The sequence below is a fragment of the Seriola lalandi genome, unplaced genomic scaffold, assembly GCF_002814215.2.
Source record: "Seriola lalandi dorsalis isolate HSWRI2012SDOR001 ecotype SW California unplaced genomic scaffold, Sedor1 jcf7180002054576, whole genome shotgun sequence".
Taxonomy (NCBI): domain Eukaryota; kingdom Metazoa; phylum Chordata; class Actinopteri; order Carangiformes; family Carangidae; genus Seriola; species Seriola lalandi.
Window position 1 is genome coordinate 706819 of NW_019525129.1, and position 25536 is coordinate 732354.

At 43.7% G+C, this 25536-nt stretch overlaps 2 protein-coding genes across 3 annotated transcripts; one reads left to right on the top strand and one right to left on the bottom strand.

The window, feature by feature from the left end:
* Positions 1-181: 181 nt before the first annotated feature.
* nmi (N-myc (and STAT) interactor) lies at positions 182-9346 on the bottom strand. 2 transcript variants are annotated; one of them, XM_023417571.2, is made up of 10 exons: positions 9192-9346; positions 9060-9101; positions 8898-8954; positions 7620-7778; positions 7419-7535; positions 7143-7305; positions 3896-4002; positions 3164-3350; positions 763-866; positions 182-610 (listed from the first exon to the last, which is right to left on the bottom strand). In XM_023417571.2, the coding sequence occupies exons 2-10, from the start codon at positions 9096-9098 to the stop codon at positions 413-415; spliced, it is 1131 nt and encodes a 376-aa protein (XP_023273339.1). In that variant the 5' UTR covers positions 9099-9101; positions 9192-9346; the 3' UTR covers positions 182-412. The 2 variants fall into 2 exon arrangements, with proteins under 2 accessions (XP_023273339.1, XP_023273340.1); XM_023417572.2 differs by lacking the exons at positions 8898-8954; positions 9060-9101 and having other exon boundaries at positions 9192-9317.
* Positions 9347-9752: 406 nt separating this feature from the next.
* On the top strand, positions 9753-24296 carry ubxn4 (UBX domain protein 4). The gene is made up of 13 exons (XM_023417641.2): positions 9753-10045; positions 10547-10649; positions 11891-11919; positions 12211-12329; positions 13201-13375; positions 15419-15506; positions 16043-16097; positions 16426-16590; positions 19549-19676; positions 21279-21381; positions 22245-22376; positions 22477-22712; positions 23424-24296. The coding sequence occupies exons 1-13, from the start codon at positions 9964-9966 to the stop codon at positions 23560-23562; spliced, it is 1554 nt and encodes a 517-aa protein (XP_023273409.1). The 5' UTR covers positions 9753-9963; the 3' UTR covers positions 23563-24296.
* The last annotated feature ends 1240 nt before the right edge of the window (positions 24297-25536 follow it).

Here is a 25536-nt window from a genome sequence, read left to right on the forward strand (position 1 = left end):
TTTGCTGCAGGGTTGACCCATGTATATCAATCACAATCGTTGAGCATAACCAAAGTTATAACAGTGCTGGTTGTGCAGAAACTCAACCAAAAAAAAAATTATTTTCATTATTATTATTATTATTATTTTGGCACACACAGGTGTGTATCCGCAGTCTGAGTCATTAACAACACACCACACCTGTGATTCAGATCTTTTAATAAGCACAGTGTAGAAGAGAAAAGCAAACCCAGCTTTAAACACTACCTAGACTCCCCTCATCATGTGATGTGAAAACACAGATCAAAGACTGTTGAACTAAATCATCTGACTCAGCAGGACAGTGAATAAAAAGCTTCCCTTCAGTTAGGGAGATTTCTTTAATCACAGACTCTGGACTAATGTGAGGACTGGGCTCACATGTTGGTGACAGTCACTCGTCTCTCTCCTCCTCACAGAAGAAGGCCAGGGCAGCTTTTCCTCCTGAGAGGTACTTGATGCTTTCTATCTCACCGCCACAGTTACTGGGCTTCTGGAAGTGGATCTCCAGATGATCCTGCAGGTCCTCCTCGTCTGAAGTGTCCCCGATGTCATCGAGGAGGATGGTTCGCTTCGGAAAGCCGCAGAAGGTCTGAAAGGGATCAGAACATCAGCTTCTTCAGAGTCTGGTTCTGTTACCACTGATCCCAGCTCAGCAGCTGGTGATCAATATCTGATCAGCTGTTACTGTTGACCCCAGCTCAGCAGCTGGTGATGGTGACCAGTCTCAGTCCTATATCTTACCTGAAATTTGCGCAGCTTGTATTTGTAAATGGGTCCGACCTGCACGTTGACGTCAGAGTCCAGATCCACATGGTGCCTCCCTCTCAGGGCCAAGCTCTCAGCAACTACAGTGACACAAACACACCTGAGCATGAACACATCACTCACACACTGATGCTCAGCAGGTTGGTTTCTATTAGATCTGCTTCTTCTCAATCCTGCCTCTGGTTTCAGTGTGAACACCTGTGAACCGAAGTGTTCTTGAAGCATGGACATCAGGACTGGGCTCATCCAAACACGGATACTTTCATGGAGTAATTACAGTTCACTGTAAGGCTACTGTCATTTGTCAGACTTATACATGTAAGCTGGTTTACAGAGAGTTAGTCTGGATTATTTAAACCAGGACCCAGTTTGCCTAAACTAGACCCCGATCCCAACAAACTAAGTGACATTTCAGTGAGAGTTTCATGGGTGATCATGTGTTCTGCTGGTCCACCTCTGAAGACAAGTGTGAACTGTTGATGGGATTTACACCTGAATGCAACTTTACACTAGAGAGACCTGAATCAATGAACAGACAGCTCTGTTTTCTCTCTGAGGTTATCCTGTCTTCTTGGTGATTGGTCACATGCTCCAGTGGGAGGAGAGGTGGTGCAGAGGGTCCACCGCCACCCACCTGCCCGAGCAGGTCAAGCGCTCAGCACCTTTTTGTGCCACAGTAGATTACTGTATTCAGTGAAATCTCACAAACCCCCTTTTTCCCGTTTTCCTCGAATTTAATTGTTTGTTTTTGAACTAGCTGACCTGTGATGGTGGAGGCCTTCACTGCTGACTCCTTACAGCCATCTGAAGGCAGCAACATCACTGTCAAACACTGACCAAGGCCTCGTGAAATGGTTGTCGGCAAGCAATTTACTTTCGCATGATTACGTGTTTCTGGTAAAAACACGAGGCTAGGGAGGGACATGTCACAGATATTGATTGGAGTTCACAGTAGCCAATAGCTTTGTGAATATGAAAATCGACTACCTTTGCCTACGCCTGCGGACCTTATAGATGAATCGGACGGGGGTTGAAACGGAGGAAGATGACCATGAGGACGATGGTTTTGAAGTGAGGCTGTAAATGTTGGAGGCTAGAGCTGAAGCTGGCAGTTATGCTAGCGGAGGAGAAATGCAGGCTTGTCCCCATGATGGAGCTGATGCTTCCCAATGGTAAGCTTGTGTCTATGTAATTATCCGCTCACACTTTTATTTATTTTACCTTTACACAACGTTAGATATAACATGTCAACTCAATAATGCTAGAAAAGCGTACTTGATGTTATTACATCTTAAATACCACAAATGAAAAATACATTTTCCCCACTTTTAATCTAGTGTCACAGAGACACAGGATAGAAACTAGGAAAACTGCTCCTGGTATGATGGCTCATATCAAAGGGTGGGGACAAGCGTTCTCTATGGTCATTGAAGTTGCTCTGTGGTGTAATGACGTGTTAGAGACTGCAGGTTAGAGTGGTTCTACTTTATTTGTGGATCATAGCAGGATGATGAATGAAATGAAGATGATGTAAATAAAGCTATTTCATCGGTTCCCTGAATGAAATGTTAAACCCTTTTCAGAAATAAAGAAATACAACATAAAAAACAGACTGTGTCTTTAGTGGTGCGTTCACTGTACATGTGGCTCTCAGGACGTATCTAATAACATGGTTGTGGATCATTGGACGATCAATTAAATGTTTCTGCACAGAAAACACGAGGATCATAACATCTTCAACCTGGACAAGTCAATTCAAAGGTCAATTCAACATTTGCTCTCTGGAGGGTATCTGAGCTGCTGTGTTCAGATTTTAAAACGCTACAACAGCAAGTTTCCTCAGAGGAGGCGGGACAGATAGTCCTGTGATTGGTTACAACTTCTGACACACCCACCTATACTGTATAATAATGTGAGCCCTGAGCCTGAACACAACATTACCCAAGTGTACTTGGCTCCCTGCACCCTGAATCCCAATGGATGATCAGTGGACTGTGAAATCAATACAGGCTGCTCCTGCACTACTTTACCCTGCCGTTAGTCACCTGTGTTAGTGAGACCTCAACCTGCTGAACCTCAGATCCTCCCTCCCTCCAGCTCTCTCATATTTTTCATCCTTATCCTGCTTGATCATTTCTATCCTCACTCTTCTTCCACCTGTTGCTGTAATGATTTAATTAGAGCTGAACATTTGAATCTGATCATTCTCTGAGTCCCAGCTGGACCTGACCTGCAGGAGGAGTCAGTGTTCTGTATGATGATCTTATGACACTACAGCGGAACTCTCCCTCACATGCACCTGTCTGGAGTTCCAGGACCAGGATCAGTTCAGAATCTCTGTCTAATGAGCTGCTGTCTAAGTGAATCAGGAGCTGACCTCCAGGGTGCAGGAAGGTGACGTGTCCTGTTCCAGTGTTCGCATCGTACTCCACTCCCTCCACCTCTCCTCCTCCTCTGCTGGGCCTAGAGAAGCTCATCTCCAGCCGGTCCCTCACTCTCTCCTCTGGCATGGAAGGGGGGACGTTGGAGACCTTGATCTCCTTTCTGGAAACATCGATGTGGACCTATATGGATGACAGCACACACTGATGAGAGGGGAGTCAGCACAGTGTCAACACACTGTACACAGTGTGCAAGTGAATTACAGGATACATTGTTCTGTGATCAGCAGTGAGGCTGGGAGGTGAGCTGTGGTCACTGGAACCAGCAGATCCACTTACACAACCAGCTGGTTTCTACCTGAACTAACTGCCCCACACCTCAGTCCCAGGTCACATGACTTTCATGCTCTAGACTGGGTCTACAGTTTGACCTGTTCTCACCTCTGTCAAAGCCTCAGTGGTCCTCATTGAACTGTCACTGTGATGTGTTCATATAGTAAACTACTGTAGCATTAAGCTGACAGCATGAAGGGTGATACAACTGATACAACTCTCAGTCCACAGACGTCACACATGTACAGTTATTTAATACCTGGACCAGCTCATCCAGGCTGACTCAGTGTCACAACTTGCAGCCAGTTTTTCCTGTCTTAAGGAGTGTGTGTGTGTGTGTGTGTGTGTGTGTGTGTGTGTGTGTGTGTGTGTGTGTGTGTGTGCAGCACCACTACCTCAAACTTGACAACAGGATCCATGCTTATTCTTTTTGGTTTCACATCCAGACTCTTGTTGTCACAGGAAACCGCACACTTGGCAATCTTCAGAATCTGAGAGGCCACTGGAGAACAGAAAACATGACAGAGCACATAACAGAAAACATATCAGAGAACATGTCAGAGAACATGACAGAGAACATGACAGAGAACATGACAGAGAACATGACAGTGAACATGACAGAGAATGTGTCAGAAAACATGACAGAGAACATGACAGAGAACATGACAGAGAACATGACAGAGAACATGACAGAGAATGTGTCAGAAAACATTACAGAAAACATGACAGAGAACATGACAGAGAACATGTCAGAGAACATGACAGAGAACATGTCAGAGAACATGACAGAGTAACATGTCAGAAAAAACATCAGAGAACATGTCAGAGAACATATCAGACAACATATCAGACAACATGTTGGAGAACATAACAGAACATGTCATAGAACGTGACAGAGAACATATCAGAGAACATGACAGTAACGTGACAGAGAATGTGTCAGAGAACATGTCAGAGTAACGTGACAGAGAACGTGTCAGAGAACGTGACAGAGAACAGAAAACATGACAGAGAACAGAGAACATGACAGAGAACAGGACAGAGAACATGTCAGAGAACATGTCAGAGAACATGTCATAGAACATGTCAGAGAACGTGACAGAGAACAGGACAGAGAACGTGACAGAGAACATGACAGAGCAACGTGACAGAGAACGTGTCAGAGAACGTGACAGAGAACAGAAAACATGACAGAGAACAGAGAACATGTCAGAGAACATGTCAGAGAATGTGACAGAGAACGTGACAGAGAACATGACAGAGAACAGAGAACATGACAGAGAACAGAGAACATGACAGAGAACAGAGAACATGACAGAGAACATGACAGAGAACATGACAGAGAACAGAGGACATGACAGAGAACAGAGAACATGCCAGAGAACAGAGAACATGACAGAGGACAGAGAACAGGACAGAGGACATGACAGAGAACATGACAGAGAACATGACAGAGAACAGAGAACAGGACAGAGAACATGACAGAGAACAGAGAACAGGACAGAGAACATGACAGAGAACAGAGAACATGACAGAGAACATGACAGAGAACAGTCTGGTCATCACAGTGAGGTGGGTCACTGGTGCTGAAACAAATGGGACTGGTCTCCAGTGAGGTCACTCTGTGTCTGTTCCTGTTCCTGTCTTCTTGTTCATACATGTCCACAGCAACAGCGCTCCCTGCTGGCTCAGACCATGGCTGACACTCACCCCTCCCCCACCCCAGTGTAAACACACTGGTTCATTATTGTTTTTGAGTCTCTTCATCCAAATACTGACTAAAATAAAATGTTTGAGCTAAAATGATTGAAATGAAGGTTCAGTTGGGAGAACGCTGGGTTCTGTGGTTTGAAGAATGTGGTGAACTCCAGCTGTTTGAACATCAACACACAGACTTAAGCTGGACAGATGTGAGTCTCTGTCCCCGTGACAGTGATCAACTCTCTGTAACTGGATGATGCTGTGAAGTCTGTCTCACTCAGCTCTCCTCTTCTCCAGACCTCATGTTCTTTACTGTGATTAAATCTCAGAGGCTTAATGAGGTTTGTGGTGCTGCCACAGAACCTCACAGTCCTAACACACATCACACACAGTGTGAGAACTGAAGACCACATTGACGGTCAGCCATCATCATTGTCACTCTGTCATGGTTCACATATGACTACGGCAGGCGAAAGGAGAAATAGTTCCTATCAACCAGATCTTATTTAGACCAGATCCTGCTGAGAGTGTAGTTACTTTCTACTGTGTCTGTTAATGATAAAATACACACTTAGAGAGGAGTTCACACTAAAATACACACTAAGAGAGGAGTTCTTCTTCATGTGAATGTTCAATTTCACCAAGTTACTGACGGACGAAAGCAAGCAGACAGATTAAGCTGAGACCAGCTGCTGACCAGATGCTGAATGATGATAGGACGTGGTCCAAACAGATACTAGGTTTAGACCTGGTCTTATTATTCATTACACCATGATCAGTGTCACTGAGAGCAACAGCCATCAGGAGACATGGTTTGAGGACTTTGCTGCTAGAGGTACTTATGTATTGTGTATTGAGAATAAAAGCAGAGAGAGTGGGCCACCAGCCAGCTGGTAGTTTATATACAGTATATTGTATCACACACTATATATCCAGTGTCACAGTCCCACTGTGTCTCCCAGTGTTTTTCCCCTTTTCCTGTTTGTCTCCCCTCCCCTGTGTATGTGTGTGTGTCTGTATGCTTCCCCTGACATCAGGTGACCCAGCGGAGGCGTGGTCTGGACTGCAGCTCACCACCACACCTGCAATCACTCATCACCTGCAGTGTATCTACCCCGGCAATCCATTCCATTTGTTGCCAGATTGTTCTACTCTTCACAGTGGTGGTTACGCTCTCGCCGTTCTGATTATTGTGTGCGACTACAGTCATCTAGTGTTTCAGTGTCTCCCTGGTGTTTTTGTCTGTATTAACTCTTTGATCTCCTCTCCTCTGCTCCAGAAGACTTCTTGATTTGTGGGCTGCTGATCCTGCCACACTCTGCTGTCCCCACGCCACAACACCCACCTGCCTTCGGTCTCCAGCTGTCCCTGGTTTTTCCGGAGTGTGTTACTCAGCTGCCTCTGGTCTGCAGTGTCCTCTGTACTCCTGCCTTGTTTACTCACCAGACACCTGGATTCCCTGGACCCACTCCCCCTCTGCTTTCACCACCACTATTACCTTCTCCCCAATAAGCTCCCTTGCACCGTTATTGCTGGTGTGTTTTGTGTTCTGTCTCTACTCTGGGGTCCAATATCAGTTCTGACTAAAATGTAACATCCAGATTATACATATAGGGAAGGTCCAGCCTTTTCTGGAAACAAATACATATGTAAGACAAAAGAACATTAATAAAAAGTCCTGTTATTGGCTGTGCAGGTGAGCTGCTCTCACCTTCCCATATTCATTTAGAGACATAGCCCAGCTAATCAGTTTCAGTTTGAGTCAAACTGTGAACTCATGATATTTTAATTGTTTTGCTTTCATAAACACATACTTGTTTGTGTGTGTGTGTATGTGACACAACCAGTCAGTCCTGAACACTCCCTGTAAGCCTCGGTCTTTTGGTTTAGTAACATTCACATGAAGACAAACTCCTCTCTCAGTGATGAAGTTCTGTGTACCTTTCTCCTCCTCGAAGGTGATGAGCGCCTGCCCTCCCTGCAGGAACACAGTGGACCTCTGGCTGATGGTGAACACTCCTCTGATTGGCTGACTGTTGTCATCCGTCTCCTCTGTGTCCTGAGTGGTGAACCTCATCTCTGTGTCTGGAATCAGGGCATAGATCTGGAGAGCAGAGCGTTATCATTATTGTTCTACGATGTGCCAGAGTACTGTTGTATTATCTCACTGTTTTGATTGTTAAAAAGAAATGGATGCAGTGAGATTCTGCTTTTTACCTTGAATTTCTGCTTCAGTTTGGTGGACTCGGCCCTCTTAGCCTCCAGCTCAGCCTGACATCTCATCAGTTTGTCCAGCAAATCCTGTTTGCGTTTAGCAAGCTTCCCGATTTCGTCCTGAGTGAGAGAAAGTAGAGATGAGCTCCTCATTGTCCCGCCTCATTTCTCCTGCAGATGTTTCTGACTTGACAGTAACTCTACCTGTACTGAGCTCAGGCTCTGAGCGAAGTCCTTCTGATACTCATTGTTCTTTTCCACCAAAGCCAACATCTCCTGTTTGGCCTTCTCCTTGGCTTCATCTTCCTCCAGTTTTTCCACTATGAGCCTGGATTTTACATCATCAGCTTTCTCTGCTTTAATCTTAAGACACAAAACCACTTGCAATAAGAAAGTGTCCTACATGTCCCACCTTCAAGACATACCTCAAACATTAAGCCCAAGCAGATCTGTGATCACCTTTAACTCTATTTGTCTTTTTATTTGTGTATTTATTTGTATTGATACTTGTAATGTTTGTTGTTGTCTGTTACCTGCCCAGGGACTAAGGATGTAAATTAGCATTTTTGCTACAGTTTGACTTGTTTACATTGTGTATTTTATACTGACGTTCATCAACATGTATTGTCACTATCAAATGAACAAATAGATAAATAAAACAGGAGTTTCAGAGAAAACAGCTGAACCTGTGGGCAGTTTGTAGGGGAGTCCAGTTACTGACTATGATGGTGGACTACCACATTTACATGGACAACATTTCTACAATGACATGTTTACATGTCATTCTAAACTTAATTCTCTTCACAGAGTTTACAAATCCCAAAGACAGATATCTCAGCCTGGACACACGAAACCACAGGACGGACCAAAGAAAACCTTCAACTGACTCAGCTTTACTGCGATGTTTTTTCCATCCAGATTGAGAGAAGGCAGAAGAACTGTGGCTCAAATCAAAGAACACTCAGAGAGCACCACAGTGCTGCTGCAGAGCAATGATCACCTGACCTCATTCCAGCTGAGCATGAGTTTGACTTGCACACACCTGACGCGAGGGACGGAGTGGGAGTAAAATTGTTCTGGGACTTTTAGCTTGGACTGACCCACCAAAACCAATCCGGTCATTTTGGTTGACGTCGACTGACCCTGTTGTGCTCTTATTTAGATACTGTCCAGTCAAACCTATCAGCTTTGATTAATGAAAATATTGACCAGTTAGGCCTACATGTAATACTTCAGTACTTTCACTTTAGTATCACTGTAATTGAGTATTTTACACTGCTGGTACTTTTACTTAAATCAAGGAGTACTCTGATACTTCCACTGTGGCTGTTCATAGGACTGTTGAACAGGAAGTGTTTTTACCTGTACAACGATGGCTTTCTGTGAGCTGATCTCACCTGAGAGCTAAGACCAGGGTCCAGAGGGACCTGCTCCTCAATGACAGGCTGAAGTGGGTGAAGTATTTTGAACTAGGTCTCCTACCTTCCACATCTCCAGGTCTTTCTTGGCCTCATCCAGACCAGCCAGACCACCGTTCACCTGACAACAACAAAAAGTCCTGTTACCAACCTGACCGGATCACTGAGGACTGCGTACAGTATCACTGAATACGGAGCAGTGTCCAAACACCGGAGCACTTCTTACCTCGTCATTTACAGGCCTGTTGTTGTACATGTCAGCCATGACCTGACCGATGAAAACGAGCTCCGTTAACAAAGTGCGTCATAAAGACGGTTAAAACCTTTTATACACAGTCTATGGGTAATCACAACTTACCTGCTCTGTTTCCTGCCCGCTTTAATCTCCTGTGAGAACAGGGTGAGAACACAGTAGAACACAGTAGAACACAGTAGAACACAGTGAGAACACAGAACTCGTCACTTCAGCTCCGACTTACTCTGAATCAAAAGTGAAACTCTGAGCTGGATTCAATCGACGCAACGTGACGGGCTCTGGTGTATGGAGGACCAGGAAGGCAGAATTATAAACACGCACTGTCATTTAAATACACTGTAAAAGTCAATATACTATTAAAACTATGCTGGGAAAAATCTGTTCATAATTTTAAATTTCAGGACTTAACTGAAGTAAATATACCTAATATTCAACTAATAAATAATGAGACATTATGAAATAAATCTGGATGAACAATGACAGTGAAAGCATCCAGTGTATTTTCAAATCTGGTTTTATTTTCTGCTGTCACTGATCTACATAGTTTTGTAGGATTTGTGTTTTTCTATATGTGTGATGTTTTGTGTTAGAAGACACTTCCTCCTTTTCTTTGATTTGTAGTTCATGTAAACAGTTGATGTAAACAAGTCCTGTCAACGTCATTGTTACGCAGTGTCATGTCCATGAGTGAGCCATAGGTGTATATCGGAGATATGACGGCTAGTCACATGAGCCTCCCCCAGCTGATCAGGATACAGCTCCGTGTTTAGACTTCGGTTCAGGACGGGCTGACGAGGCTTTATGAACCGATGTGACAGCTAGCTCGGCTGCTCAACAGCGTCACCGAAGCAGACAAGAACACACAGCGGGAAACATGCGTTGGTTTGAGGGCACCATTCCTGATGCCATTAACTCTGCGAAACAGCGGAGCTTCGCTTTTGTCGTAGTCATTACAGGTAAGTCTGTGAGTGTGTCCATTAGCTAGCGTGCTAACTTTAGCCTGCATAGGTAACAAGTGATGGGGTGCTAGCCAGCTAGCCGTGGTAGCCATTAGCCAGCTAGCATAGCCTACCAACTGTCAAAGAAACAAGACGTGTTGATAAGTAATTACACCGACATTCAGAAACTAGTGACCTGGACTTGACGCTAGCTGTAGCTGCAGGTTACCGGCCTGTGTAACGGTGTAATGAGAGTCTAACTAGATTAACTTAACGCTCCAGAGAGCACCGGCTAACGTCAGGCCAGCTAACTGATCAGTCCGGTCATGAATAAGAGACCCCTGACAGGACGGGTAGAGTCGGTTCACACAGGGAGCCACAGGTTAGCCAGATAACCTGTGGTCAACAGCCTGAGCTGGGTCATGTTGTATCACAGACGTCACTGTTAGCAGTGTTAGCCGCTTGATGTGTCAGGATGGTTAATGTGTGGACAGTGAGCTGTCATCACTCTGTTCTCAGGGGAGGACGAACAGTCCGCACAGCTGATGTCCAGTTGGGAGGATGACCAGGTCTCAGAGGCAGCACTCAACTGCTGTGTGGCCATCAGAGTGGACGCCAAGAGGTACTGATGAGTTACATACAGAACCTTGTACTAATGTGTAGCTGCAGCTGAGGTCACTGTGTTGAGGAGGGATTCATAAAGCAACTGTCACCAGTCTCACAGGAGTAAAACATGATGTCTCAGCTGTAAACCAGCTGTTAGAATGTAGTCTTATATGGTGACACAGAGACCAGACTGTTTAGAGTCTCTGCTCTCAGTGAAAAATGTCACATAATTGAAACAGTGATGAATCCCTCCCTGCTTTAGTCGATCAGCTCCATTACAGCATGGCCCTCATATCATCACTGTATTATATTATGTTCGAAGTACAACATCTCTCCTGAACCTGCTAACACCATGACAATATTACACCTGAATGAAATGTAATATGAAACTTCAGGGAGTGTTTCATCACACTGCATTTATTTTAGCAAGTAGTGTGTGTGACTCAGCAGGAGCAGTATGTACCAGTTTCCTGGGGGGACCCTGGAGTAACAGCAGTTTTGCAGTGGATTCTGGTCTTAAGTGTATTCAGTGTACAGAATTCTGGATTGCTGCGAAGTCTGTTGAAATTAAAAAAAAAAAAAAAAAAAAAATTCAGTCTTCAAAGTCACTACAAGTATTTACCCAATGTCATGATCTTATTTTTGGATTTTGTTCATGTTCTGTCAGGAATTTTATTGTATGTGTTGTGAAACACAGGGTTTGGGTAGATTGTTCTGTATTTCATTAATGAAAGAACCAGAAGTTGATCTTTTCCGTTAACTTACCATACTGACTTTTTTTCTTCCTGTTGTGTAAATACAAATATTAAATAATCCACACGTACTTATTTGTCATACTGAGAGAAACCAAACTGTCTATGAAGCCATTTACAATGAAATATATGTAACTTTTACTGCACTACGTCTTTCTGTTTGACTTGTAGGAAACTGGTGTAACTTTAGTAACATGTATGAAGCTGATTGTAAAAAAAAAAAAAACTATGTATATGTCCAAAGCTTCAATATGGCTGACCTCAACAAAATCAATATCCTTAAATGTGCAAACAACCTGAAAAAAGTAGAACTGCTTCTACTTCTCACAGACTTCTTCATATTTTTTCTTTCAAATATTCTTTGATTTTAAACAACTTCTCCATCTCAATCACACCAGCAGCCGGTTTAGTGCAGTCAGTCTGACGTGTGTGATGTCATACATTTATAGCATAGATATGTTGATGTGGAGTTTCGCCACATGATGCTGTGTCTTTCTTTCCACAGTGACACATGTTTGCAGTTCTGCCAGTTCTGTATCCTTTTTGTTGCTCTAAGCATTTCCTCTTGAGCTGAACTAATGTGGGGCTTCTGCAGAAGTAAGTAAGGAAGTTATTGATTATTGATTAATCTCTGAGGAAAGCTGTTTCTCACACTACTCCTTGCTCCTTGCTGCAGTCACTGAACCAATTGATGCTATTGACCCAAACTAACATTACAGATTACAGATTACCATTAACCAGGTTAGTAGTAGAGAAACACTTTTATTATGTTTTCAAAATGTCATTAGCTTGGAGCTTGTTCCTTAACCCTTCCCCCGTGTGAAGACCCAGTGGTGTGCGTACCCTCTAGCTTCTTCATTGGAGAGAATGGGATTCCTCTGGAGGTCATCCCCGGCAGTGTGTCTGCTGAAGAACTGATGAAGAGAATCAACAGAGTGAAGCAGGTACAGACACAAAGGAGGGACTGTATGCAGTTTAAGTGACAGGGAGCTCACTACTGTTTCTTTTTGATCTACTGATGCACTCAGGCATTCATGTTCCACTCAGGATGGATCATACACCTTAATGATTCTCTAGCTTTTCCTCTAGCGCCGCCATAAGGCTCATATTTGAATTTGTCAAGTACTTTGGTTTATGACCAGATACCAGAACAGCGACTCTCATCAGCCTCAGTCGGACGTTGTGTCTAATGTTAGGAATGCCGACTTGATGTGAGTATTTAGGTCACAGCACCTCCTCAGAGCGTCACTTTGCTTTGTATATCAGCTGTTTCCGTATGACTGAGACAGCTCTATGGTGGTTTCAGTGTTCACTGTGATCACTTTCAGGAGTGAAGCATCTTCAGCATAAACATCTGAATAAATGCAGCAGCCTATTTACAGCACAGCTGCTGTCATTAACCTGGATTTCTCTTTATTTCTTCTGATGATGCTGTGATTGTAAAATAAAGATCTTACAGCTCACTGGTTATAATGGAAGCAGATCGTGGACACTGGTTATAATGTTAAAATCAGGGCAGAGAAAGTGATGGCAGGCTGTGTCTTTCCTGAGCTTTCCTCTGTTGTAGTTTTTTCTGTCTGCTGCCCCCATGTGATTAATTGCATCTTGCTAAATCACACAGTGTTGATTTCTGAGGATGTGCACAACCAACTTTACAATGGAACACAGGGTGTGTGGGGCAGCTAGTGTGCAGCTGAAAGCCAGTAAATTACAACCCTACACATGAATATTGACACACCTTCAACACCTGAGCCACTCAGCTTACTGAATCTACAGATGTTGTTCCTGCTCATGATCCTCCCTGTTTTCTTACAGATGCATGCTCAGCAGATTGGAGGTGTGACAGTGTCACCAGAGGCAGGTCCTCCTGTAGAGACCAGCCCACATAACAGCACAGCCACAGAACCTGCCCCAGCCTCAGCTCCAGCGGTGTCCGTTAGGTCAGCAGCAGAAGCCACAGAGCCTGCAGCAGTACCAGGAACAGCAAAAGGTGAGGTCACTAAAAGGCGGACCGCAGCCCGGGTCCGGACCCAGACCTATAACCTATAAATTACCTATAAGTACACTATTGGTACTAATTTTTATTCCTTTATTAAGTGATTACAAAAAAAGTGTATATAACAATAGTGAGAAAGGTTGGAATAAACATATAAGAGAGGATACAACAAAGAAAAATAAGAAGAGGAAAATATGGAAGAGTAATGATAATAATTACAGGTAGTTGAAAAATAAATGAATGAAATGAAATTTAAAAAAAACAAACACTTGTGTCAGGGTGCATGAGACGGAATAGAATGGCATTGAGGTTTTGCATTTATGATGCGAATACTACACATACAAGCATCAGCTTGTAAACGCTCATAATTATAGCATAAAGAAAAAAGGAAGAAAGAGTAGCTTGTGTATGTGTGATGTGTTGATTGGATTGTGGGTGAGGATGGGGTTGGGGGGGGGGGGGTCCATAGAGAGGACCAGAACCGGCCATAATGTTTTGTTTTGTTTTGTTTTTTTCATCAGTCATTTATAAGGAGGGGGTGTGTTCAACCTAGTTGGTTGATTGTGGTGGGGGGGTTGCGGTTTTGGTGGGAAACCCCTCAGATCCAAGGGAAGAGGGTCTGCCCATCTCTTAAAAAAACCCACCTACTGTTATATGCGATGGGACCCATGCAGCACTAGCACCCAATCCCCATGTAGCACCTAGTACCTCTATGGCTGTCCGGGTGAACACCTGGGACCAGGGTCCTGGGCGGACAGTTTCTATCACGTCATCAGGTGGTGGCAACAGTGTTTAACCACTGTATATAACCACTGTGCCTTTATTTGCCTGAGTAACGTGAGTTATCTACTGCATGTTTATTAAAGGCAGGCCTTTATGTCTAACTCCCTCTGTTTGATGTGTAGAATTGATCATAGTTGTATTTCAGGGCGAAGCCTCGTTTCAAGTCGCTTTCGTCTGTCGTGTTAAATTTACTGCATTACATGGTAAAACAAACTCAACACTTCCTGTAAGCATTTCAAATTAAAAGTCTTCTAGCGTTTCAGTCGACAGAAACCCCTTATTTCTTTTATAGGGCATTTATTGCTGTGCTGCAGTAAGAGTATTGTCTCATTTCCGGTCGCTTTTGTTTACATGATATTCAGATCTGCTAGTGTCTTTAGCAGTAACCCATGACTTTTCTCTCTCCCTCCCTCTCTCCTGCTCTCTCTGCTTGGTGTATCTTATGTTTAGTTATTCCTGTATGATGTAATGATACATGTAATGAAAGTGATTTATTTGCTGTAATAGAGGCGAGGCTCAGTGTTTCTCAGAGCAGCTGGGACACCAGAGCAGCTCAGTAGACTGCCTGTAGCAAGAGGTGTAGCCCTGAGCCCCTGGTCGGCATCAACATACGGTCCAGTCATGAACCAGGTTTATACTTGGTCTGGTTTTTCTTAAAACTGTGAAATATAAGAGAAATAAGTTCTCAGTTCTACTTTATGAAACCTCCAGTTAAGTATAATGTTTTAGCATTACAGAAATAGGAAAGTAGGGAGGTTCCAAAAGAGTCCACAGTGTGACATAACAGAGTGCTGCTAATATCAGTGTTTAAATAATCTGTAGTCATTTACCACCTGAAATGATGTTTCAGATCGCAGTGATGATAATGTGCATTGAAATGCACGCATGATTCTCACCCTGCAAAGAGGATGAGAATCATCCTGGTGACCGTTCACAGTGCGTCTTGCCTGCTGCTGCTTGATGAAGAGGAGAAACAGTCTCCTCATTCAGTGTTCTCTAACATGTCCAAGGAGTCTAGTGAGGTGACGGTGTACAGTCAAGTTAAAATAACTGTCTGCTGAGGTGTTGGTGGTCAGATTGGACCATTCTTGCTGCTGATGTTAGTGGTAGCTCTCTAACATTGAAGGGGTTCAGTGAGGTTCTACAGTTTATCATAACAGTAGATGAAACAGATAGACTTTGTTTGCTTTGTGCTGACAAACAGTCAAGCAGCCAAATAACGGTGCTTTCCTTCTGTGTCCCTGTTGTATGTAGAATCTCTGCCAAGCCCAGCAGACGATGGCAGCCTCTCAGCTGCTCAGTGTTCACAGAGTGAAGAAAACCTGGACACCAAGGTGGACAGGTATGAGCACACATATATGTGGTAGACAGGACATGTGTTAGTACTGAAGTGTAGGTCACATGGCAGCCAAAGGGAAAACAACAGTTAAACACATTGTAGGCTACCAAGCAGACTATTGATCAGTCCCATTAGAAAGACCCTTCATTATAATGGAGTCCAGTACGAATCCAGGTCTAGTTACAGCCAGAAACCAGAGTTTACTCACCTATAATCTGACGTCACATCAGCAGCCTCACAAACAGGCCTTGTGTAGTATACCATCGACACAGTGACAACAACTGTGTAAAATAAGCTTGAAAAAGGAGAGATTTACCTGCTTATTGAATCACTGACATTAATCTGACCTTAATATCCTGAAGCTGTCAATAAATTGTCTCACAAGTTTTGAAAATCTGCATCTACCCAACACATTAACTGCTCAGACTGTAGTTGGGAGAGATCAACAGCAGAGACAGAAATATCATGCAGTGATACACTAAACAGTCTGCTACAGTTCCCTTTACCATTGTGTGTATGTCTTTACATTGTTCCGTCAGGTTAACCAAGAAACTGGAGGAGAGACGAGAGCAAAGGAAGAAAGGAGAGGAGGAGGTAAGGAGACAGTCTCATGGTGCGTGCGTGCGTGCGTGTGTGCGTGCATGTGTGGTGTGTGTGTGTGTGTGTGTGTCTGTGTGGCTGCTGGTTAAAAAGTGAAACTTTAACTTATGAAGACATGTTTCCTTCCCTCTCTGTCTCAGTCCTGTGTTGAACTCTGTCTGAGTGTTTTTCTCCTTTAGAACAGTGGTCACATATCAACAGGAGTAAATGCAGTAACTCTGTAATTGTAAGCAGAGGGTGCTGTTGCTGCTGCTCACGTGTGTTAATACTGAGAATAGATAAAAATGCTCAGTGTGTGTGTCTTTTGTTTCCTTTGATTCAGAATGATATCAAGAAGGAGATGGAGCGGAGGAAGATTGGGAAAGACATGCAGGACTTTAAAAAGAAACAGGAGGATGAGAAGACCAAGCGCCTCCTAGAGGAGAGGAACAGAGAGAAGGCAGAGGAGAAGGCTGCCAGGGAGCGGGTCAAACAGCAGATCGCCATGGTAACCTCATCTTTGTTTCTTTAAATGTGAAGGAAATGAATAAACAGTGTCCATCTGCTGTACAATATGTATCATTCCAGTTTTTAAAGTTGCAACTGGGTTTTACAACCAACACCTAAACTATATTAACCTCACTTAACTGAGAATACTGGAGATTATCAAATAAAGATAAAGGCAGAACCCTAATAAAGACAGAACCCTGAGGCTGTTAATCTGGAGCTCTACACCTGCTGCAGATGTTTGACTTTGGAGAAATCTGTTATTGTTATTTAACATTTATACAACAGCATGAAAAACAGGTAGAGAGTCTGCAAGCTTATACAGTGGACCTCGAATTCCCCAAAGATTTAGAAAGTTTTTTTGGTCCCACATCAGCTCCACATCAGTCCCAAGTCAGTCCCACGTCAGTCTAGGCTTCAGTGAAAACAGGTCAACATCAAGACAACAGGTCAACATGGAGGAAGAGTGGAGTTTGGATCAACAGCAAATGAAAACTGGAATGACACTCAGTAGAGCGCACAACTCTGCCAGGGCCAAACAATCCTACACGTCTGTTAGATCCAAATTATCTGGATCCAGATCCAGATTCTTATTTTGATCTGGAGCCATACATTGGATGTGTTCAGAACCGCCTACTAACGTACTGCCTACTAACGTACTGCCTACTACAAACTCAATGAGTATGCACTGTTAACTTCTACCAATTAAATGTACCACTATGCCGAATGCTCACATCGAAGTATTCAGCCAGTATCCCAGAATGCATTTCACACACCCCTGCAGTGACAGTGAGGACTGGTTGAGATTTTACAGCAGACCAAAGTCTGTTGTAATTTCAGTCTGTGAACATGTGATTTTATGAAGTCCTAGTATTTCTACAGGTGATGATGTGATCCTGTAGATTTCCACTGCCAACATACAGTCTGAGGGGGATAATGCATTATGGGGCAGTTGGAAATGTCCAGTAAACTAAAAACACACACAAGTCCATGCACATCCACAGTGTAATGAGTCTAATTAACCAATCAGAAACAGCTTTATCCATTTCTGCCCATATACTGCATTAGTAACACTTGTTGAGACACTGGTTGCTATGGCAACTGTGGCCACAAGGGGAAGGAGGGAAATACTCACACACAATCCACTCTGTAACCCTAGGCAGAAAACAGGTTTTAAGATGAAACTTGTGTCGCATCAAAAAAGCGTCCCAATACTTCAATAAAGACATTCATATATTATATGTGTACCTACTAATTACATTTGAGATTTTATTGCAGTTTAAAAACTCCCCTCAACTCTGTTAAGATCAGTTTAACATGGGTGTCTATGGGAGATTTGAACAGTTAGTTTAGTCAAAAATCTGAAAAGATATCAGAATGAGACCAAAACTGGGTGATAGAGGACAAAACTCTACATTTTTGTATATAACTTAATTATGAAGGTTGGAAATTGTTGGAATATTTTCAGGGATGGCAGTTAGAATGCATGTGATGTCATCCACTCTAACTCTCAACATTCTCCCAATACACACCCATTATAAAATCTGGGACAGTCTAAAAATGACTCAAAATGTAAACTGTGATTTTGTGAAAACCATAATAGTTATCAAAATATCAACTTAACCCAAAAAAGTCTTGTGACCCATTTAAAGTTTCAACCATGTTTCTATGTTAAAGGTCTGATGAAGCAGTAGAGCTCCAAAAAGGGGTGGTTTTGGTCGTTTTCACAATGTCTCCCAATTCATTCTTTATTGGAAATTTTTTGAAGTTTACGTCACCATGGTTACTTAAATTGCTAAGAAAAGTCATAGCTCATTACTCGTGATCGAGCCGCATGTTTTGAAATATATTGTTATATTGTCTGGGTTTTGTCAAAGCTGCAGGACTGGTTATGCGCTGAAATTTAATACAGAAGAGGAGTAATAAGAAGTATGCAGGATTGTAATATAAGGCCTTCTATGCTTTGCATAGCAGGCACATAATGAAACAGGCACAGCCGTTACTTCATCCTTCGACTTGAATAATATTACACTTGAGGAAGTTACAGATGTTCAAAAACCTCAAGTTAGTTCTCTGATGGAACAAATTAAAAGTAATCTTTTCAGCCACATTGAAGTGGCTCAGGTCGTCTGTTTCTTCTGTCCAGCATTTTGCTTCCAGAAGGCAGATGTTGAATGAGGACCGACTGCTCAGGTCTTAAATCCTGGGTCTGCCTCACCTGGCTGGAAATGATCCTCCCCAATGATTAAACTGAGTCAGTGTTGTAGCCTCTCCCACATACACCAGCGCACTATGCCAAATCATCCATGTAAGAACAGGGTTTGTTGACGTCATACTTGGTGAGTAGTGGTGGGCGGTTCTGACAACAGCCATTATTTCCTGAGAAACTGATGAACATGTAGAAAAATGTTCTCTATCTCACAGTGTTGAGCAAAGTGATAAAAACGTCCTGCATCCACCCCTTTAACCACATCAGCACCAACATTTAATGAGTTCTTCTCTGGTCCCGGACCCAGGCCTCCACCAAGTCTGCTTCAAATCATTTCACTACTTTCTGTGTAATCGTGCTGACAAACAAACAAACAAAGGTGAAAATATAACCTTCTTGCTGAAGGTAACCAGAGTAAACCAGAAAACAGGGCATCTTACTAAAATCTGAACTGTCTGTAATGTCTCTTTCTGTCTGTGGTTGAGGTAAATTAAGGCCCTGTTCAGGATTCTTTCATACTGTTGTTGTTGTTGTTGTGACCACCACACTAGTTAAAATCAGTATCAGCGCTACCTAACCTTGTCCACTGTGGTTTTCTGTAAAAAACTCACTCAACACCTGTCTGTGATACGACGTTCCTCCTAGACAAAAGCCTGAATTGACATGAGATTACCAGCTTGAACCAAGTCTGTGCATACATACAGTATCCATTAGCCTTTTTGCTTTATCCACACTTTATCTGTCCTGCAGGACCGAGCTGACAGAGCAGTCCGCTACGCCAAAACCCAGGAGGAGGAGAAGGCTGCCAGGGAGGCCCTGCTGCAGGCCAGACAGGCAGAGCAGGAGGCCAGGAGGGAGGCTGTGGTCAGGGAGAGGAGGTAAAGAGTCCATGGAGACAAGGAGGACTCAGATTTAATCCTGTAAACATGTGCCTCCCTATGGGCCGGGCTTAACAGGTGAAATGGTGAAACAGTCAAATAGCAGATGAGATGGATGAGATGAAAGTGTAATTTAAAGAAACAGCTGTATTTCCTGTGAGGAGCGGGAGGAGTTACTGCTTTCATACCTGACTTGTTTGGTTCAAATGGACTTAGGTGTGTTTGGTTCATCTTCCAGGTGTGAAAGCTGTCTATCAAACTGTGGTACAGAATTGCTACAGTAGTTTCTGGTTCATGATTTTAAAAGCCGAGCTACTAATAAATCATCTGTCAGCTGTTCAGGAAGTGATCTAAATACGTGTTTATATCAGTCATTTGGTAACCAAGGTAACATGGTTATTTAGGAAGTGATCTTATCGTCAGTCTGTATGAGACAAACATGTTTATACAGTAAGTCATTTGGTAACCGTGGTAAAAAAGAGCAGGTTAATAAGGACAGAACAACTGAATGAAGCATTTGGAGTTAGTGTTGGCCAAATGAAGATGGTGACAGGATTCTGGTGAAGTAGAACGAGCAGGTGGATGATAAAAACCTCAGAGGTGATGGTGGTGAAATGGAGTGATACTTAAAGACCAGCACTGATTGACTCCGGGAATACAGGCAGAGAGATCACAGGTCAGGTGTGGGGGTCAGAAATGTGACTAGAGGTTTCAACAGTGTGGGTGGAATAAATATAAGAGCAGAAATATCAGTCATTGAGTAATAAAGCAGAATGTGCTGGAACTGAACTACTTATTTACTTACTTAAACTTAATTTAAAACTGCAGTGTGTTGAGCTTGTGCTCTACACTGTGTCTTCAGTCCATTAAAGTGTGTGACATCCCACAGCAAAACCCCTGGCATGTTGTTGTAGAGGCCCTCTACATCTGATAGTAGCGACACTGTTTATAATATCTGTAAACTCATTCATTTGAATGAGCAAAAAATCCCTAAAACACGTAGAATTATAATAAAAGTTTCTATGTGAAAGTATTTTAAGTAGCTGAAGAGCAAAAACTCATCCGTACATCGAGCAGGTTTTAACATTCTGTGCTCCAGAGAAAGAAACGGCTCAATCACCCAAAATTAAAAATATGAGCAGGTTTGTCAAAGCTGATTAAAGTCACTTCAGGTAGTCTGATTCTGTTAAATGAAGGAGTGAGACCAAAAACACGTTTCTTCATTACACTGTATGCAGCATCTGCCCCCCTTTCATCGGCTGTGAAATCAGTGGGTGTGATGGGTACAGGTTTGTGGCATTTTTGGCACTCCCTAGAGTCTATATGTTTCTATATATGTTTACCGACCAATCTTTCTCTATATAATAGAAATGTGTTTCTAAGTCCCCTGAGGCTGAAGACCGTATTTGGTATTGATAAAAGATAAAAGGATAAAAATCCATCATTGTTGACTTCAATGGTCCAAGAGGCTTTTTTGTAGAGACACTGAGCTGGACTGTGTCAGATTTGAAGTCAATGGGACTCAAGGTGTGAGCGGCAAAAATTGCATTTTCAGGCCTTAATTATTCTGTGTGTGTGTTCTGTGTGTGTGTGTGACATCAGCACCGTAGCGAGGATCCAGTTCCGCCTCCCAGATGGCTCGTCTTTCACCAACCAGTTCCCTGCACAGAGCAGACTGCAGGAGGCTCGGCTCTTTGCTGTTCAGGTCTGTGTCACCTTGCTCCTCCACACGTCTCGGATCTTCTGTTACATCGTCTTTCCCACAAAGCCTTGATTCACCATCAGCAGACAGGAAGTTACATGTTAAAGACAGACCCTTTGCTCATAGAGCTGATCCCAGGTCACTAATCCTGCATCTGTCACATTCAGCCACGTTTTGTTGGGTGCATGATGGGACTTGCAGTTTGGTGCTCGGCCTCTGTGTATTTGACGCAAACAGACGCACAACCACATATCCAGTTGTTAGACTCCTGCAGGTGTTTCAACCTTGTCATGAAACCAGGTTCTAATCTCTGGTTTATTAGTTCAGAGATCATTGATTGTGACAACAGTTTATAAACAAGAAACAGACATGAGTTACTGAGTTTCACCAAACATGATGAAGCTGTGAAGAACCAATTTGACTGAAAACAATAGATATTGATTTTTGAATATTGCTCAAGTCAGGTCAATCGCATTTATCTCAGAGCTCAGTACATGTAGAGAAGAGCTACACTGTGTCTCCATCATATTATTACAGAGACCAACAGTCCTGCAAACACCTGGTGACAGTGGAGTAACAGTTAGAAACCTGGAACAGAACCAGGATCATGGTGGACCTGTTAGTTTCTCTGTAACAAAACAAAATGAACTGTGACTGATGGAACTGAATCCTTTGTCTGGTCTTCAGAGAGCTGTTTCATGATGATGATGATGATGAAAGACAGCTGTAGCTGATTCCATTTCATTCAGAGTGTCTGAATTCAGAGTCCCTGAATGAAGTGATGGTAGACTGAAGTCCAGCTGGTGTGACTCTAAGTCCATTCACGTAGAACCTTTGTTAAAGATTTTATGCTGGTCCTGTCTCAGGAAGTGGGAAACCGCTATGGGAACTTCTCCCTGGCGACCATGTTCCCTCGGCGAGAGTTCAACAGTGAAGACATGAACAAGACTCTGCAGGAGCTGGAACTGGCTCCAAGTGCTTCCATTGTGCTTTTGCCGGTGAGTAGACCAGAGTCCAGTCCACCTTCATGTGTTGAACCTGAATACAGATAGACCAGTACCTGCTCACATCAGTATCACTGGTTCTGTTCTCCCTCAGCGTTCAGGCAGGTCTGCTAACACAGTGGTCCAGTCATCTGGGGGGGGTATCTGGGCCATTCTGGGCTCACTCCTCTACCCTCTGCTGGCTGTGTGGAGGTTCCTCAGCTCCTTCATATTTCCAGCCCCGCCGCCTCCTGGAGCAGCATCCCCAGGCCCCACCCAGCAGTCCAGCTCCTCCTACACCACCTCCTCCTCCTCCTCCTCCTCCTCATCAGCTTCGGACAAGACGAAGAGGTGAGGAACAGTCACTGCTCCACCTTAGCCAGAGCACCACACAGCACAGGCCACACCTCCACCACTATCTAAACCAGACTACAACACCTACAACACAATGAGGGCTGTGTCAGACCGCACCTCCACCACCATCCACCATCCACCTGACATCTATGACCCTGTTCACACCTGTTATTAATATCCATCTCAGGTGATCCGATCACATGTGGTCACTGGAGACACATTTTAATACCAGGTCCGACCATGACTTCATAACTAGATCACAGTTAAAGGTGATAAGAGCAGTGATAATAGTAAAACTTTTTTTTCTTTCTGTCATCACTGGTCAACTCTATATCACTGAGCCAGTCCAGACCAGACCAGAGCAGACCATTCCAGGACTCACGTGGACTGTTTCCCACTGACTTTGTGTTGAATTCTTTACACAGTCTGTAGCCTGTGTGTGATGGGAGCCTAAAAGCCTTAAAGCTAAAGGCTAAAGAGTCATCTTGTAAAATACACACCTGTTCAGGTGGATCCAGTGGGGCTGTGTAGTCTCCCCCCGGTGTGGTGCGACTGATAATGTAGTGTGACAGTTAGTTGTATTAACATTGATCAGCTTGGTGTTCAGTCATGCTGCTGGTGTCTGGACTCACAGCTCAGGTCCACCTGTAGACTCCTGCACCAGGATCAGACTGTGTACATTAACTGACTGACTGTGTGTCCTCTCAGAGAAACACTCTCCAAGACCACTGTGGAGAAGCGGCCCAAACACTTCAAGAAGGAGGGTAAAATCTGCAGGCTTAGGACTCAGGAGGACAGTGAGGATGACAACAACACCTGGAATGGGAACTCCACCCAGCAGATGTAGCGGCGTGAGAACACCCCCACCCCATCCCCCACTCCCCCCACCTTGTCGCTCCCCCGCTGTGAATTAGTTCTGACCAGTTGAAGGTTTCTGCTGCACTTAGAGCTGATCTTTAGTTTCCCCTGTCTTACTGTGCTCTGGGCCCCCACCTGCACACGCCTGCAGGTCAGATCAATAATCATCAACAGTCTGGAGCTGAGTATGTATGACTGTGTCCTGACATGGGCTCAGATTACAGCAGGTGACAGACTGTGAAGGCTCCACCAGCATCCTCTCATAGATGAGTGTCAGATACATCATCGACTTTATCAAATGAAGTTTGTTCCTTTTTCTTCTTATGATCAGAAACCAGATTCAGTGAAGAGCTGAAGATGCTGTAATCTGAGCCCAGCTTCATATGTCATGGACTTACTGCATTTTAGAAAATGTTAACTCTGACATGTGATTGGCCGATTGCCAGTGACTCGTGTGGATTCTGATCCAACAGCAGAATGAAGACATTTTGTCTGAGATGTATAAAATATTTCATCAGCTTGCAGCTGCTGCAGAGGACTGTACACACACCACAAGGGTGTGTGTATACAGTGGCACACACACACACACACACACACACACACACACACACACACACAACTACACACACACACTTTAACATGCGTTTCTGCTCGATGACAGTGAGTGACTGCTGTAGTTCTCCTCTTCAATAATGAAAATTAAAGCACTCTGTTTTTCAGAAACCTTCTGAGCTTGTGTTGGTTGTTTGTTAACTTTTGTCACACGGTGAACACACACGGGTAACACACATGGGGAACACACAACCTCAGATTTTTTGTCTTCAATACTTGTGCCCTTATTTTGAAATAAAAGCAACATGATGATTGGCTGATCATATGACAATGTTATGATGTCATCACAAATGAGACTTGACCATTGGAGCTGGACTGGTCCCCATGTTTACCGCCACACTAGCACTGTTTCATCAGCTCAGTCAGAATCCGCTTCACATTTGTTCCCAGTCGTCATAATACCACATATAGTTTATCATGTTCAGGTACTTTATTGTGAAAATGACAGGATGTGACTCGTCATTTTCTGTTGGTTACCGTGTTGTGACAGAGGGCTTCACCCTGATCCTCCGTCACTGAGCAGCACAGTGGAGGTTTGAGCTGCAGGACTTCACCAGTGTAGAACCAGCTGATCCAGTCTGTCAATCAGTAACAGTCAGATCAAGATAACTCGGTGAGTTCAAGACCTGAGAGTGAAGAATCGGTGAGACACACCTTCATCAGACTTGCTGTCAGGAGGGGAGGGGTGGTGCTCTTCTCTATATATCATCTTAGCGCATCATGAGTCCAGACTGAGAACAGATGCTGAGTCAGTTCAGACAGAGCTTTGCTCTTTACTTTCTTTATAATTTATGCATACCATAAACATTCACCATTTCCAAGCTGACCACAGTAACTTCCTGTAGATGCTTCCTGGACATCAGTGTATGGAGTTGACATGACCATCACTCAGTTTGATCCATACATTATGTGCAGGTTTGACTCCACATCGACTGAGTGTGACCTGAAGTTAGTGTTAAGTGTGGACCCCCTGGTTGTTTCCTTCAGGCCATCTCTGATGATGTTTGACTCAGCTGAACTCCGTACAGACGATGGACTGTGACCACGTCACTACATGGCGATACTCCACCTTTGCTTGGAGACAACTGATTATCTACACAACCGCCTGATGTCACAGACACAGTTTCTGACAAATAGCTGGTGTAGTCGTGGTGAGCAGAGGTCGGCCCCTAAGTCAGAGTTCACACTGACACTGAGACACTGAGTAAACTATGACCTCTGAAAGCACCGCGCAGACCAAGACCAGGCTGCAGGACGGAGGCCCCCAAGGGTCACATGGTAGAAAAAATGTTTAGATGAGAATCTGTAGCAACAGATTAAAAAAACGGTGTTTGAAAACCACGCAGAGTTG